Source organism: Gigantopelta aegis, chromosome 14 (genome assembly GCF_016097555.1).
Source record: "Gigantopelta aegis isolate Gae_Host chromosome 14, Gae_host_genome, whole genome shotgun sequence".
Classification (NCBI taxonomy): Eukaryota; Metazoa; Mollusca; class Gastropoda; order Neomphalida; family Peltospiridae; genus Gigantopelta; species Gigantopelta aegis.
In genome coordinates, this window is record NC_054712.1 from 23359717 (window position 1) to 23375209 (window position 15493).

The 15493-nt window shown below is 35.4% G+C and overlaps 1 protein-coding gene across 1 annotated transcript in view; it reads right to left on the reverse strand.

Moving 5' to 3' along the window:
* Nucleotides 1-4305: 4305 nt before the first annotated feature.
* LOC121388405 (vesicle-associated membrane protein/synaptobrevin-binding protein-like) overlaps nt 4306-15493 on the reverse strand; it is a 30562-nt gene continuing 19374 nt past the window's right edge. The window contains exons 4-7 of the mRNA XM_041519715.1: nt 12326-12406; nt 10299-10361; nt 9573-9668; nt 4306-4603 (exon numbers count right to left, since the gene is read on the reverse strand). Coding sequence (XP_041375649.1) covers nt 4439-4603; nt 9573-9668; nt 10299-10361; nt 12326-12406 — 405 coding nt within the window. The 3' untranslated portion in view covers nt 4306-4438. The remainder of the gene's footprint in view (nt 4604-9572; nt 9669-10298; nt 10362-12325; nt 12407-15493) is intronic.

The following is a 15493-nucleotide window of genomic DNA, read 5'->3' on the forward strand; positions in this document are numbered from 1 at the left end:
TGACAATAAAACAGAAGTTAAAAATATATATATATTCTACTGGAAATATCCAAGATGATTACAGGATAGTATTTTATTGAATGAACTGGCCCTCAAAAATGTGTTGCAGGATGTACACAAGACTCACAATTTTTTGTTATAAAACATGCCAGTTATTTTTTTTAATGGAAAGGATTGTTTAAGGACTGCTTAACATATTTTAAACTACAGTTATTTGATGTTCAATGTTGTTTATTTTGATATTGGTTGAGATAGGCTTGTCTTACAAAATGCATTAAGAGATCTTATAAGTGCATCTCCCCAGAAAAAGGACCCTTCAAACCATGACCTTTGATATACTAGTTGTTGGAAACGGGTTAGTCCATCGTGGGTAATCAACTTCAACGGAGGCGAATGCTCGACCACTGAGCTACATTCTTCCCCATTTACAATGCAAGTAAACCCAAATTATTCTCTTTTATTCTGCAATCAACATTTGTCTTTTGATACTGTAACCGTCTTTTGTGCCTGATGGCCATCTTCCTCATACCCCACCCAATGTGATCATTTCTGGATCAACTCTAAACAAAGTCTTTTTAAACGTCTACTAGCTACTTAACTTGATTACTTCCTGTATTTAAACTAGCTACTTAAAAACAAATTACAAGTCCTTCCAGTGCAACTTGACTTATCCAAAACCACCAAACATTTCACTTGGCAATACCAGCCGGCTGGCTCAAATCCATTTGGAATTTTGTTACTGTTCATATCACATAAAAATGCTTGGCCAGAACTTATATCCTTGGTTCAGTTTTAGAGGTTTTGGCTAATAATATGAGAGACAAAACAGGACTTACTTTTATCACTAAAAAAAATAATAATAAAAAAATTAAATAAAAATTCACTAACAATTATTAAATATACATGCAAATACTGTAAAACAAGAAATAAATGCTAATTTGACTAGATTAAAGAGACTTCGATGAGACTTCCAGGTTGTTGTTTTTTTGTTAGTAACCAGCAATTATTGTCAACTGTCAGTAACGTTTAATCAGCTTGATTTCTGCTTATTTAGAATTCACACACTTTGTGATCAACCAAATTCCTTAGACTTTCCAATACTTTTTAAATACAATTTTCATGACCTTTTTAAAGATTTTTTAAGGATTTTTCTTTGACTATCAACATAATGCAATAAAATTACAATATTTTGATTCAAACTGCCATCTCTTCTTTAGTTTATTTTAAAAGGACAATTTTATTTTGTTTAAATTTCAGCTTATTTTCATTTTCTATTACCCAACTCAAAACTCCACGACTTCCCAGGCCTTGAAACTTTGTCTATTCCCTGTCTTTCCATAACCCATATCCATATCACCTTCTGTACCTTTTTGACCATCTGCTTCGAGCGCTCTAAACAAAAGCCTTGGTAATTAGATGGAACAGCAGTGTTACGATTCACCACATACATCTGCTAATCAGGAATGGTTTTCGAATATAACTGCAGATGCTTAACAAAGCTAATAAATTTGTCCCCCCCCCCCAAAAAACAAAAAAACACACCTCTTAAGAATTATTCCCTGATTGCACCAATTTAAAACAAAAGGTTTGTTTTATACTTGTTGCAGTGTATATAATTTTTAAAATTATTTTTAGATTGTAAATTCAAGAAAAGAAAAAATTGTAGCCAGAGTATGAACGTATGGAACAGGAAATTTCATTTCAATTTAGTTTCATGCTTATATTATCCAATAGTAATTAGTAGCTAGTGAAACACAATTCAGTGTACTGCAGGCATCTGAGAATAAGGACCGGCCTCGGTGGCGTCGTGGCAGGCCATCGGTCTACAAGCTGGTAGGTACTGGGTTCGGATCCCAGTCGAAGCATGGGATTTTTAATCGAGATACCGACTCCAAACCCTGAGTGAGTGTTCCGCAAGGCTCAATGGGTAGGTGTAAACCACTTGCACCGACCAGTGATCCATAACTGGTTCAACAAAGGCCATGGTTTGTGCTATCCTGCCTGTGGGAAGCGCAAATAAAAGATCCCTTGCTGCCTGTCGTAAAAAGAGTAGTCTATGTGGCGACAGCGGGTTTCCTCTAAAAACAGTGTCAGAATGACCATATGTTTGACGTCCAATAGCCGATGATAAGATAAAAACTCACAATGTAAAGGTCTGTATTTTATAACTCTAATTTATACCAAAATTATTGGTAATAATTGGGATACGATGACAATATAGCCAATAAATAAAGTATTTTGTGGGACAAATTAAAGGTATGTGTCATCAGGCAGTATTTTTTGCCGATACATTTAGCAAGTCAACTGTGTACAACCATGTCTTCAAACATGTTCTGACAGAATTTAAAAACAGAAAAAAACCCAGATAACATATTCAATTAAGAGAGACTATGTGGGTTTTTTTAACTATCAGCATGAAGCAAAACCTTTCATTTCAGTGAGTGTGTTCGTTAAGTCAGCAGACAGCAATTTTTGGTGACAATCGCTGCCACTACTGCCACCTATTTTTGATGCTTACTCTCTGCATTCAGCACATACAGCCACCTACTTTTTTCAAACCTATTTTGAAAGATAATGTACACTGTTCTATATATGTGTAGCAGATAACAATAAAATAAAACAGGTTCTTGCTTTATGGACATCATTTTATCATAGTTATAAATGTGTTGTTCAATTAAATGTCTAAATATCATGTCCCACCCTCACCCCATTAGATGCTCTGTCACATATACTTCTTGTTTTACAGCATGGTTAAGAAAGATGGACGCTAAAACAACAAGAATCTGGTTTTTGCCAATAATCAAAGCAAAGTCACAAATGCTATTAGCAGTCATAAACTTTTATACACATTAATATACAAATCTAGTGAACAACAAAAAAGGGAAGCACACACACACACACACACAGACATAATATTCCACACTGTATATGGCACTCTTACTATAATTATTGTTAAAAGGTTTTAATGGTGATAATGTTTTTTCCTCTTAACTTCAAGAAATTCAATGAACAACATTCTACAGGGTTCATACACATGGGTCACCAGAATACTTTTTACTTTCCTTTTTTTCTGCCATCATCAACAACATTACAATGTTTTGATGCAAACTGCCCCTCTTCATGCGATATTTAAAAAATTTAAAGCATGGGGGGGGGGGGGGGGGGAAGAGAGAGAAATGTTCAACCAATTTTCATATTCTGGGACTTTCCATGATACATTAAAAAATTCAATAACCTTTCTGGTCTAGAAAATGACATCTGCAAATTCCATTAATTTCCAGGACTTTCATGACCAGTGTGAACCCTGTTAGGTATGTTATGCAGACATTTAATCTCATATTACTGACTGAACATCTGCTTAAGAATTGATGCTATGCGAGATATACTTTGGAAGTGGGATAGAGTCAAACTGTCATCTAAGGTAGGCTCAATAAATAGCCTCTTAGGACAGCACAATACATGACAATTTGTATAATATTCAATTCTGGAACAGAAAAGTAGTCTTTAAAGACAGGTTATTATTATTTTTATTTTTTTTAAATTAAAAGTTTTGCTTAAGCAGGTCTGACTTCAACAAAGGCAACTGTGAAATCTTGTCTAATGAACACAGGTGTGTATACTTCCCTCCAAGATAAAACATCATAGTACATTCTGATCGCATAACCTATATACTTCAAATCTAGGGGCAAAGAGGAGGGATATGGGATTGACCTTCCTCCGTGGTCCCTACTCTAAGTAAAAATAAAAAAACAAATCAACAACAAAATTGTCTTGTGGAAGCCTTAACTTAAAACTTATTTTGTACAAATAACAATGGTTAGGATTGAAACAAAGTCAATAACAAAGAAAACAACTAATGGAGACCACAGATTCATAATAAGACTGCATATTTAGTTTCATGTTTAAGAGAAACTGGTGCAAGTTTAATCATGGGGAAAAAACATGTGTTAAGAGCAAATGTACATTTAATATCGACCAGCAAAAACTACTGTAAACAGGGTGTGCAGAACAGAACATATTTAGAAAGGCTCATATGAATTTAGTCTATTACACTCATCACAACACATCATTGGAAAGTAAAGATTATTTCCACTTTTGAGAAAAATTTACACATGAAAAGTGTTTCATTGGCAAAATTCAAAACATTCTTGAATAATTTAACTTTTGTTTTGGATACTTCCAATGTCACTAAATAACCATGTATTAATAATATCGTTATTTATATCTATTTATATCAGTTCTTTCAAAAAATAAATCATGCAATACTGAAAAAAATCAATAAAAAAATCATTAAAAACAAGATACTGTGATATACACCTTTAATTACATTTCCCTGCTCCAATAACAACCTACGGTTTGCTTTCTTGCACACTGGACCACACTTAAGAGTAGATTACCTCCCTTGAAACAATAGTGGGTTTTAAAAAAGGGGTGTCAACTATAGAAATAATTTGCCAATAATCAAGCCTAGAATTACAGCTGCTACAATATAAACAACAGGGGGAATTGCATTTGCAGTTTGTAATGGCTGTGATGACGACACTGAAGGTGTGGAAGAGATGGTGTCAGACATGGCCACCTTCCGCAGACGAACGCCATCCTCCTAGAGAAATAGGAAATAAAAACAATACAATCACACATGGATGATAATAAACATGTGTCAAGTCAATTGCAAATTTTAAGAAAAATTGTCAAATTTAATATTAATTTGGTGGAGGGTGGGGGGGTGGGGGTGGGGGTGGGGGGAGAAAGAGAGATTAAGGTGTAATATATAATTGATATTTGGTTTGAAAATAGCTATAAGTTTTGCATTTAAGAGATAATTTGACAAAATTTTCTGATCACCCAGGACTAGTCATGCAATCCCAATCAAAAACAAATTACTGATAAAAATCAATGACGTTTTCCCCCAGTCATAATTTTCTTCTAAAAAAAAACCCCTAAATGTCTATTGAAAAACGTGACTATATAAATCAAGAATACTTAACAATCAGAATTTCCAATGGGATATCTCAGTATTCAGACAATAGAAAAACCTGCTGTTTAAGGGAGCTATCACTCTCACTTTCCATCACCCTGATATTAGTACAAGGAGAGTAATTTTTAGCTCTCCTTAGTGTAAATTATATATATATATATATATATATATATATCATATAACATCTTTTTCAGATCACATACTTTAAGAATTTGATAACTTTGCAAATTAGATGTAAATTAGTCGAGGTCTCGGCACTAGGTTTATTGACATTTAAGCAAACGTACTTGGGTGACACTACATGATTGACGTATGCATTCATAGTCAAATAAAAATATTTCAATGGCAATTTGACACTAAAAGCTGTCCAGCATTCAGAAAACAAAAACGTTAGGCATAACTTTATTTTGATGTAAGGACATCCAAAATGACGTCATTCGAGTTTGACGTCATTTCCATTCAAAAATACACCGCGCCACATATTCTTACGTCATTTGAATATTTAGTAATGGCGGACTGGAATTAAGTTGCGTGTACAGAAACATGTTGTATTAAGCTTGAGCTTATATGATAAAGAGATTATTACCCTCGTGTTTCGGTATTGTCAATATCATATATTAGGAATAAAAATAATGTATTATGCTTGCCAGAGGCTCACGCCCCTGCGCGTGCTGTAACCTCACTGTGGTGCAGGGGTGTAACATTCTCTTTGAGAATGGCCAATACAGCACAAATTCCCTTTTTTTCTTCGAGATATAATAAAAAATTTGAATAAAAGTCAGTATCTATCTGTGATATTTGTATTTTTGCACAGTTCTTTACACTGTGTTTTTATTTAAATCGTGAATTTTTATATTGATGTTGATCATCACTTTATTTGTTTGCATTACCATAGTTTGACACCCAATAGCCGATGTATTTTTCGTGCTGGGGTGTCGTTAAACATTCATTCAACCAACCAACCAAAGCCAGAGGCTTACATAATACAATTATTATTCCTAATATATAATACTAACGATACCGAAAAACACTGGTAATAATATATATACATACACACAGTCAGACCTTATTACAACCTTGGTACCTATTTCGTTTACAAAATGTCATAACACTAGTAGACTTTTGAATGTTTGAAGTTAATCCTTTAATTAAATGAGACTAAAGACCTATTTTCAAAGCAATACATGTCTAGAGATTTAGTCGACATCATGACATTGACATCGACTCGGACATTATGTGACACTGTCGGCTGGCGACGAAATCAAGGATGACAAATGGCTGTGTGTACTGCCAACGTGCTACGGCATCTTTTATTACATAATGTCGTTGTAAAGAGGTGTTTTGAGATGTCGGATGCATGTTTGTTCCCAGTTTGCTCTGTCGGTGTCGGAAGGTGTTAATTCCAGTGTTATGCACAGAATAACATTGATCTATGTTCGTTCCCGACAATTTGTGGTTGGATGGTGTAAATGTTGTAATAACGAGGTCCGACTGTGTGTGTGTGTGTGTGTGTGTATATATATATATACACACACACACACACACACACACACACACACACACACACACACACACACACACACACACACATATATATCAATATGGTAATTTATTATATACATAGCAATAAAATATATAGATCTATAGCAACCATAAAAGTGCTATCCGGTGAAATCGTATTTATTTTTTGTAAAAGTTCATGATTAAATTATCTCATTTCGTCTTGTTTCTTTGTTTTTAAGTTTGATGATTATCAATCCATCTGATTGGAGTTGAAAAATAAAAAAATGTAATTTAAACAACTGTACCTATAAAAAAGGGATATAAAGTGCAATTACGATAAAATATCTAAAACAAATTGAATACGAAGCTAAATAGTGATGTCCTGTCATTGAGTGCAAGTTAAAATTTAAGAGTGTTCGATTCGTTTTGTTTTTGTGGGGTTTTTTTGAGGATCGCTTTGTCAGGTATGTTTGCACAGCAGTATTTTAAAATAAATATTAATTTAATCATTAAAAATAATGGTAATTTTTATTCAAATTTCTTTTAAAAAGTCTATGGTCAAGTAAATTTTCTGAAAAAGTTCCATCATGGTGTTATGTGTTTTCGATAGAATAAGCGAAAGATATTAACAAAAAGCAAAAGATATTGTCAAAAATTAGGAAAGATGTATCTAATAAAAACATATGAAATAGTCTCAAAATAATCTATATGTATTGGCTCCATATAATCTAAGTTAAAGTGCTGTGCCAGATGTATGATGTATTGAGCTATATCAATCAAGATATTATTTAATATGATTAGAAAATTAAAAAAACAAATGTAAAAAAATTTATATACCGGTATATTTTCCATTTAAAAATATTCCCCTGAAAAACAGAACCAGCTGAATTCGTTTCGGGAATTTCCGTAAGATTTGATCCGTGACGTCACGAAGGGAACTCCTTTCGATAGTCAGCGCCATTGTTCATTGCTTTGTTTGTGTTTATTATGGTTAAACGGCGTGTTGTTGGCGGCTGTAGCAATACAAAAGCCGCTAAATTTAGTCTTCACGCATTTCCTAGTAATGTTGCTGTGAGAAAGCTGTGTGTGAATTTGATTAAAACAACGTGGAAATACTGGACAGGAAGAAAATGCTGTAGACCGTTGCGACAGCAGACACTTTAGTTTCGATTCGTCCAAACTGGCTTGTCGGCTTTAGCGAGATATGGGAATACCATGTGTTATGGCTTTTAAAAAAGATGCTGTACCAACAATTTTTCTGCGACACAAAACAAATGACAACAAGCCGACGCCATCCACACCGAAACGACCTTGGGGTGCATATCGTCAATGTCCCAAATTGCGTTATGCTTTCAACTCCGGTCAATTTGTTTTCTCATGCACGGTTCGTGCAATCATCGAGATCCGATTTGTTGTCGTTTGCATCTCGTTCATTTGTGAGATTTTTCTTTATAGTTCGAGAACATTAAAACAATAAAGTCAGACAAGTAAGTATCTATAGCCTAGTCCGTCCCATCCTACAAAAATGTAGGTTTTTTTTGGGGGGGGGGGGGGGGGGGGGGGGGGGGGTGTGTGTGTGTGTGTGTGTGTGTGTGTGTGTGTGTGTGTGTGTTTTAAAAGAAAAAAAAAGAAGCTAATTTTGTATGCATCTTAGAAAACAATCTGCTCAGAAATAAATGACTTGTAAATTCCATAGCATGAAAAAAGGCGTTCCCTGTAAAACAGACTATAAATACATTAAATTAATTTTATTATACCTCCCACAGAGAAAACCTTTTTTCATACTATGGAATGTGCTATAAGTTATTTATTTCTGAGCAGACTGTTTTCACAACTGCACACAAAAAATGTGTATTGTTTTGTTATTTCCAAAACACTTTTACTTTTTTTTTTTACGTCAAACTAAACTGAAATTATTCACACAAAAAAACATCTTCCTAGATGGATGGGACGGGCTAAAAGTCGTTTTTGTTTATTTTTAAAAATTAAAATAAGTTATTTATTTCTGAGCAGACTGTTTTCACAACTGCACACAAAAAATAGTATTGTTTTGTTATTTCCAAAACACTTTTACTTCTTTTTTTTACGTCAAACTAAATTAAAATTATTCACCAAAAAAACCCATCTTCATGGATGGGACGGACTAAAAGTCGTTTTTGTTTATTTCTTAAAATTACCAATATCGTGTCCACTTGACTCGTAGAATTCAAGTTATTTATCGTCTTTTCTACTACATCACAAGTATTAGAACATACAGTGTAGTAAAATAATTCGCACGAAAAGCTAAAGAACAAAACAAGAATAAAAGTTGTAAATTAGTGGTAAGCTGTCTCCACGACCATTTTCATCGTCATCTGTCACGCCGGTGGTTCGTCGGAAGATGTTCCAGGTTCAAACTGATAAGGCATTATTTGTTGTGTTGCACAAATATTAGTCCAGTCGTCATTACTACACTATTCATCATCGAAAGAAGAATCGCATGATCAAGCTTGGCAGTCGCTGTCGGTCCCACTTTCGCTTGCGCTGAAAGTCATCTCGTGGTAGGTTTCTGTGAAGCGCGTTCCCTTCGTGACGTCACGGCTATTTACAGGCAAATGTTTTTACCGAGAATTTTACTCGGTCGTTTCCGGCAGTGTTCTACGGGAGTGATGTTTTAATACTTTTATGGGGCATTTTCGTAATTATTGACTTACATATCGGTGTAAAATATTATTACAATGAATTAAGAAAGCATTTAATTGTTGAATTTGAAATTTTAGTGTATGGTCTGGCACAGCACTTTAAGGGAGCAAATAATCACTTCCCTTCATTTTTCTAATGGCAAGGCATGCAAATGAATTTTAAAATGTTATAAACATAAACTTGAATCGTTTTCTCTTTTTATCAATACTTAACCTGACCTCTGACCTTTCCCCTTTAACTTTGATTGGTCTGAACATCCCAACAGCCAATGAAATGGCTTAAATCTTCCAACGAGTCCTCTGCTACAGGGGGTAAATGCCATAGGTCAGAGGTCAGGCCAAGTTAAAAAGAAAAGACTATAATGGATGAGGATGAAGCTAAAGCTGAAGCACTGAAAGACAAAGCTTACCTTTAACTGGGCGTTTTCTTGTTTTAGCTGAGAAACCTCACTCTGAAGTTTGTGATATTCATCTAGAATCTTTTTCGTATCAGGGTCGCTTGAAGACTGGAATGACAGATTCAACAATATTGCATAATAAATACACAAGTAGTAATTTTAAAAATTTTTATTATGTTTTTTTTTTTATCACTGTAAAAATGTAACAATTCCTAAGTTCAAGAGCCATAACTCTGTCAAAATTGAACCCCCCCCCCCTACAAAATTTAACACTTGAATTGTAACTCAACATGATAAAGTTATGTACAAAATTTAAACTCAATATTGTTAGGCACAGCAAAAAGTCCAAAAACTTATATGCTTGATAATGGTAATACCTCCTAAGTTCAAGGGCCATAACTCTGTAAAAAAAGAAAAGAAGGGCAAATCCCAAAGAAACTGAAACTTGATCTGTAACACACACAAAAAAATTCCTGGGGTACCACGACTTGCCCCTAAATTCTTTGCTTGCCACAGTACAGACATGCGATTGGACTTAGAAAATGTATTGCATTAGGAGTGGCAGCAGTTACCTAACCGTACATACATGCAACTCCTCTAAACTACAACTGGGTTTTAAAACCCCATCCATTATAGTAATATTTTAGTAATGCTAGACTGTCACGATGGAGTCTTGTTGTGACAATTGGTAGTCTGACACTAGCGTAAGTTAACACTAAAACGTGTCAAAAGACATACTGAAATCTTTGGTGAAGATCCAGAAACTGGTCCTCCTCTAGTGTCTTCATGGGTTTCTTTTTCCTGCAATAATATTTACAATTCACAATTGATTAATATATTAAAGAGACTTACCTATGTTTGCTGTCATTGTTAAAATATTTTCTGACTAAGAGAGCCCAGGTATTGAAATAAGCATAGAATGTGGTAACCCACATACATGTATCATAAATCATGGGCTTGGTAACCTGTAGGGTACAACACATTTATTAAGTTTACAATTCCCATTGTTGTTACTGAAAAATACCTTCACGGACACACAGATAACCGATTCTTATACAGTGAAACCTCGCAAAACCTGACCCTCTGTAAACCAAAAATCACGCTTCACGTTCCCTTTTTAATAATCAGTACATAACTGAACCTCTCTAAACCATACATTTCTAAAAACTGGACATTCTACTTGAACCAGTGGGTGTCCGGTTTAGAGTGGTTTCACTATACATATAGGTGTATTTTTATATTGTGTAGTTTTTGTTTTAATTAGATTTTGTGTAGAACGAAGTACCATTCTCGACTTCTTGACATGTTGTAACCTTCTGGTAACTTGAACAACTGTTCTCAACCTCTTTCGATGCTAGAGATCCTTTGGGACAATAAAATTACATATTCAATACATGTATGTATGTATGTATGGTATGTGTTTAGACCCAGTGGTTTTCCATTTTAAAAACAAACTATTTTCCGTTTCATGTTTTTGTAAATTCCATTTCATTTCCGTTTCAGAATACAATATGTAGGACTAATAATTATCAACAATTTAAATAACACAAGTTGTGACAAATTAACATAACAGGCAGACAACGCTGTTTACTTTTTACTTTTTCATAATTCTTGACAAAATATTAATTTTTTAAGTTTTAAAAGATGAAAAACATAAAAAGTACCTTTTGTCAAATATATCATATAAAAAAAAAAATACTGTTGGGTCTGTTTTATTTACTTTGTACGAAACTAAAACAATGGTCCAAAAATTGACTGGCGTCGACATGTGGTGCTATTTGTTGTTAAATCAAAGTAGACCTTCATATTAGTAGCGAAAAATCGGAGCAAAGGTTACAGTTATAACAAATACATAAAGCATAATTGTCCAACAATTGAATGCACTGTTTTATTCAACGGGGCTTAGTGTTAAGAAAACGTAAACATTTATTTTTATCACCGCTTTGACAGTCTAACGTCGTCTGCAATGTGAAGTATGCGCATGACACAGCGGAAATAAAGTAACATTGCAACGTTCAGCCAGCCGTTTTTTGCTAAACGTTTGCTAACATATTCTGACTGGTTCCCGAAGTGGTCATTCAGTTTAATGTGTAGCGTAAAAATCAGTCTTCCAAGATGAGCGTTAACAACAAACCGCTGGCTGAACTTACTCCTGAAAAAAAAATATGTCCCGTCTGCGCAGACGCAACATACTAAGCAGAAAATCAGTCCCAAGTTCAGCCAGCAAACGTTTTGCTAACGTATTTGGTTCCCAATGTGGCCATTTGCTTTACCGTGAAGCGTATAATCCAGTCAAACGGACGTTTTTCTGCTCGGTCTGGCTGAATGTAGCCCCGGTAATTAAGACACTATGTGTTTGCCAATAGTACTGCACACGGGCCAATCGTCAGTTTTACAGTGTGTGGCAACAGTAAAAATTAAAATGGTCATAATTTTTTTAACTTCGCGGAAAATCGTAATTCCGTTTTACAATGGGAATTCCGTGAATTCCGTCCGTTTTCCTAACCTCTGTAAGACTAATTGTCAAAATGACATACAATAGCTAATGATTAAAACAAAACTAATTTTAACTTTTATCTTTTTCATGAAATTATTAAATTAGTAATAGTATGTCATACTACACTGTGTTTTATTGTTAATTTTAGTATTTTTATGTTGATCATCATTCACCTTTATCTGACAGCCAACAGCCAATGTGTTTTTCGTGCTGGGGCGTCGATAATAAATATTCATTTCAATTCAACCTCAAAATATTGCATACATACATGTGTTTGCTGTAAATCAGGCATGTCAAAAAAACATTTTAGTTTGGAATCCATCAAATTCTCTGGAGGAACATCCTTCCACTGCAACAAGAAAACAGAAAGAAAATCTAATAAAACTGTCTGTAAATGAACCACTAGAGTATACCCCCCAAAAAGCTCACATTATATTTCTGACAACCAGGATGACACAAATATGATTGCTCAAGTTTATAAAAGAAATGAGAGTATGTGACCTAACAAATGTGGTGTGTGTGTGTGTGTGACAAGTATTGTTTGATGATAGTGACCCAGCACTTATCATTCAAATATTGTATAAAAACATGAAATTTTACAGAGCTCGAACTTAACGATGGCACCGACACCAATTGCTGTCGTTGAGATATAAATTGCCGTAGGTGGGGAACATTACAGACAGCATTTTTTGTGCTGCTGGATAAAAATGTCTTCTGTTGATGAAGCAAAATGTATACACCAGGGGCCTAATTCATTAAACTCTCGCAACTTTGTGATCTCGCAGTGCAATGCTAAAAAACTTGCAATGAGGATGCTTTGTTGTCTAGCAGAGGCTAAGAGAGATTTGTGAATTAAGCCGCTGGTGTTTTTTTGTTTTTTTAAATTGCCATAGGCAGGTTCAAAATTGCCATCAGTGGGCAGCTTCACCCACAGCAATTTCTTAACTTTGAGTCCTGTTTTACATATATCAATTTCAATTTTTGTTTAAAATGCATCATTATACCCCCCCCCCCCCCACCCCACCACAATATTCAACCAGCTTGGTATTCCAATTTCTATTAAAAAATGTATGTATATGTTACGAAAAAAAGGACCTAAAAGTGTTACAAGTATATATACAAGCTTGATACCCAACAGACAAAATATTGTTTTTGTGCTGGGGCGTCATAAAACGTTTATTCATTCCGTTCTCAAGACAGTCACAGATACTGATATAACCTCAAACCTCTACAACAGCTTTGTTAAACACTTGATATACCATACAGGAAAATAATATATGAAAATTTGTTTTAATATCTAGCTAAAATATTAAAGTTTTTTTAATCAAAAACAAATATACTGAATTTAATTTATGGCACTATTAATTATTTGGCAAAACAGAATTATCAATACCCTATATATATATATATATATATATATATATATATATATATATATATATAAATATAAAAAACGTGAGTACTGTTCTCTATATAATAAAATAATAGAAGTTCACAACGATTTATACTTAAATATCTTATTTTTTTATCTACCCAGAATCTTTTCGTATTATTACTAAATTATCTTTGGCCTTCTTTACACTTGTAAAGGCATGTAAAATGTAAGCCGATTTAAAGTGTTGTTAACTATACATTTTTGGTTTTGTTTATATGTTATTTGACATTGGCGATATAAAGAATAAACTATTATTGTCTTTATCAACTTAAAGAGAACAGCATCTCCACATTAAATGTAGATTATAAATTAAGAAATATGAAACAATTCTATAATTAAAATTAAAGATGGGTTTTATTTGTGAATTTTAACTATGTCCGGGTTTTGCATTTTGACGTCGCCTGCCGATTGTTTAATCGGAGAACTCGGAAAATAATGACGTAATGTTAGCCGACGTCATGTTACATGACGTCATTTACCCGGGTTTGGGGTATATAAGACGAAACGTAACGCTGTAACTGGGGCTTGAGGTTTTTACCCAGCTCCAAAGACTGGAACCAACAGCAGCAGAGTGGAGACCAGAATGCAAGGAACGCAGTGCTAACGCAAGGGACGCAGTGCTAACGCAAGGGACGTAGTGCTAACGCAAGGAACGCAGTGTTAACGCAAGGGACGCAGTGTTAACGCAGCACAACGCACGGAACGCAGTGTTAACGCAAGGGACGCAGTGTTAACGCAGCACAACGCACGGAACGCAGTGCTAACGCAAGGAACGCAGTGTTAACGCAAGGGACGCAGTGCTAACGCAAGGAACGCAGTGCTAACGCAAGGAACGCAGTGTTAACGCAAGGGACGCAGTGTTAACGCAGCACAACGCACAGAACGCAGTGTTAACGCAAGGAACGCAGTGTTAACGCAAGGAACGCAGAACAACGCAGTGTTAACGCAAGGAACGCAGAACAACGCAGTGTTAACGCAAGGAATGCAGAACACCGCAAGGAACGCGGCTTAACGCAAGGGACGCAGAACAATGCAAGGGACGCAGCAACAACGCAGTGTTAACGCATGGGACGCAGCATGGAACACTTTGTTAACGCATGGGACGCAGAATAACGCAGCTTAAGACGCATAGCATAGTAGATGTTCAGCGTGTATATGTGATATTGTTTTGAAATATGTTAGCATCTGGGACCCCCTTACTTTCTTGTACTTTGTAATGTCTCAGTGTCAGTCATCAGCAGCAACGACTATCTCATCGCCATTGGTATTCTAGGATTGTGAACTTAGTGTATTCTATAATCGTGCTAGTGTATTCCAGAATTGTGGAATTAGTGCATTCTAGGATTGTGAACTTAAGTGTATTCTAGTGTTTTGGATGAGAGATTACAGGATGAGGTTTCCCTGAATTCTCACAACAGCTTGTGGTGAGCTGTGACGGAGGAGCGGGACAGGAACTGGTGGTAGATGCAGGTGTAAGGCGTGGCGACGCATCCATAAGGCATCCAGGGAACTCGCAGTATCGCTGTCACTCCTCAGCGGTGACTTTGATGTACTCCAGTTGTTGAAGACTGTCACCACTCTGTTGTTGGATGTTTGACCCAGACCGGTACTTCTGTTGATGTTTAATTCCCACCAGAGACTCAAGACCTCTTATATTCTCATGGTGGACCCACAGGGACAATGGCTTGACTACAGGCACCAACAAGGTGTTGCCTTCTCTCCTTGTTAGCTTCACTAGAATATTAGACCTTGGACCTCCTGTGGTTCGATAACGTTTCCAGTGTACCAGACCGACGCCCCACCCCAGACGAAGTCTGAGTGGATTTGCACATTGCCAGTGCAGTTCCAATACACTGTAAATGAGCAGTGTATACTACCAGACACAATAATTGGACAATAACACGCATCGCGAAAATAACGCAATCGATCAATTCAATGTCAACCATTTGCTTTATTTGTGTTTTGTGACATAAATGTTTATTCTCCAACTTCTGTGTTGTG